Source organism: Sphaeroforma arctica, assembly GCF_001186125.1.
Source record: "Sphaeroforma arctica JP610 unplaced genomic scaffold supercont1.369, whole genome shotgun sequence".
Taxonomy (NCBI): Eukaryota; class Ichthyosporea; order Ichthyophonida; genus Sphaeroforma; species Sphaeroforma arctica.
In genome coordinates this window covers 8,704-11,171 of record NW_014040189.1, presented here as the reverse complement: position 1 = coordinate 11,171, position 2,468 = coordinate 8,704, and the positions used below count along the sequence as shown (strand labels likewise).

The 2,468-nt window shown below is 33.8% G+C and overlaps 1 protein-coding gene across 1 annotated transcript in view; it reads right to left on the bottom strand.

The window, feature by feature from the left end:
* Positions 1-932, bottom strand: part of SARC_05659 (hypothetical protein) — a gene marked incomplete at both ends in the record, with an annotated part of 2,334 nt that extends 1,402 nt beyond the window's left edge. The window contains 3 exons of the mRNA XM_014300469.1: positions 164-238; positions 607-708; positions 836-932. Of these exons, the coding sequence (XP_014155944.1) occupies positions 164-238; positions 607-708; positions 836-932 (274 nt within the window). The remainder of the gene's footprint in view (positions 1-163; positions 239-606; positions 709-835) is intronic.
* Positions 933-2,468: the final 1,536 nt, after the last annotated feature.

The following is a 2,468-nucleotide window of genomic DNA, read 5'->3' as shown; positions in this document are numbered from 1 at the left end:
ATATATGAGACTTGTATATACAATGACTAGGAACTGTGTGAACTAGTGTCTCAACAATCGGTGTCTCCAATTGTGCATATCATATAGCTATATTAACTCCATAAAATGTGTGTGCTCTGCGCTTCGTATATGACCATAACAAACATTCGCAGACTATACTTACGTCTGTGTTTGGCGTATGTGCACTTGGTGTCCGTTCCGCAGGCGAAGGTCGAAGGTGACATGGCCGATTCTTTATCTGAAAAACAAGAAACATCCACACGATATATAAAGAGCATTAGTGTACGTCGTTAATAACGTTATCATACACCAACCTATAAATAGAAACCACCTGAGACCTATCAGCGCTACATATAGAGAGGTGGTATTGAGCTATTAGGCTAACCCTGTCATCATATGTGACTGTGTCTACCCCTGCCGACCCGTTCACGGTTAGTACCGACGTGTTCTGTATGGCTGGATGTGCTAGTGTCTGTTCAAAGAATGGTGACTTTGTACCGATCTGGGTTAGTGTGACCACCTACGGTGTTTTGTTCCAAGCAGTTGTGCCGTCGTTTATATATATAGTAATACACACTACATCCGCATATACACCCATGCACATACCTATAGACATGACCTTGATATTTGTCCATGCTCCTACATCCGCATATATACACATGCACATACCTATAAACATAACCTTGATATTAGTCCATTCTCCTACATCTGCATATACACACATACACATACCTATAAGCATAGTCCCAATATTTGTCCATGCTCTTACAACCTATAAACATATCCTTGATATTTTTCCATGCTCCTACATCCACATATACACACATGCACATACCTATAAACATAGCCTTAATATTCGTCCATGCTGTGGCGGCATAGGTCTCGTCGTCCTTGACATACGAAGCGAAGCCCAGACACATGTTGTGCAACATGAATGTGGCAAAGTCACGTGGGTGGTTGGCTGTATGCACGCGAACAAAAACACGGCGGTATGTCAGTGGCATGCGCTTTCTGCTGTACAAAGTATATGTATACATACATACATACATGGATGCATGCATACACATACATACATACATACATGCATAAATATCGATGATTCATTAACGATCGTGGCTCGTATTGTTGAGTGACACTTATGGTCCGTGTCTATAAGGACTCATCGTAACATATTAACATAATAACTTATAAACATTATAGCATATTAATATATGACTATATTGACATCTTGAAACATTTCAATATATTTACATACTAGTATATTAATATATTAACATCTTAAAACATTTTAATATATTAACATATTAATATATTGATATATTAACATCTTAAAAACATTATAATATATTAATATATTATCATCACAAAACATTAATATATTAACATATTAAAACATTAATATATTAACATATTAAAACATTAATACATTAACATCTTGTAACATTAATATATTAACATCTTACAACGTTAATATATTAACATCTTAATATATTAATATATTAACATCTTAGAACATTAATATATTAACATCTTAAAACATCAATATGTTAACATATTAAAACAATAATATATTGAGATATTAAAACATCAATATATTAAAATATTATTGTTTTGACATATTTAAGGAATAAACGTAAATAGGATAGCCATCCCACCAACGCAGCACAGGTAGAACGACAAACACTGCGTAGTCTAGAAGTGTCTTGAAAGCGTTACTATCAGAACACATAAACATGTGACAATGGCAATACAACGGTACGTTTGTACATTTATACATGTATAGATTCATTGATTTCTAGATTAATCGATATATAGATTTATACATATAGACACATATACAAATATACATTTATATATATATATATATATATATATGCATATACATTTATACATATACACATATATACACATATACATTTATACATATACACAAATATACACATATACATTTATACATCTATGCATATATACACATATACATTTATACATATTTACATATATACACATATACATTTATACATATACACATATATATACATATACGTTTATACATATATACATATATACACATACATATATGCACATATCCATTTATACACACATATGTTTATACATATACATGTGCATGCATTGCACTGTCGTAGGCGAGAATCTCAGCAACGGCCAACACTTAACACCTACCACGCAGATAATGTCACTACGCTAACGCATGCATAAGACTAACTGGTACGCATACGCCTATGTCTAAACTCACATACCCCACACACAACACACACCCGGAATGTTTAAACGTTCCATTATATACGACAAGGCACGGCATAGAGAGCAAGAATACACCCATTTACAGAAACACTAATACACTAGTTTATAGGTAACGATGAATATACCTACATCCATCCAATGCTCTAATCGCGCACTAACAGCACACACACACATGCACACAGGCGCACACACGCACACACGCACAC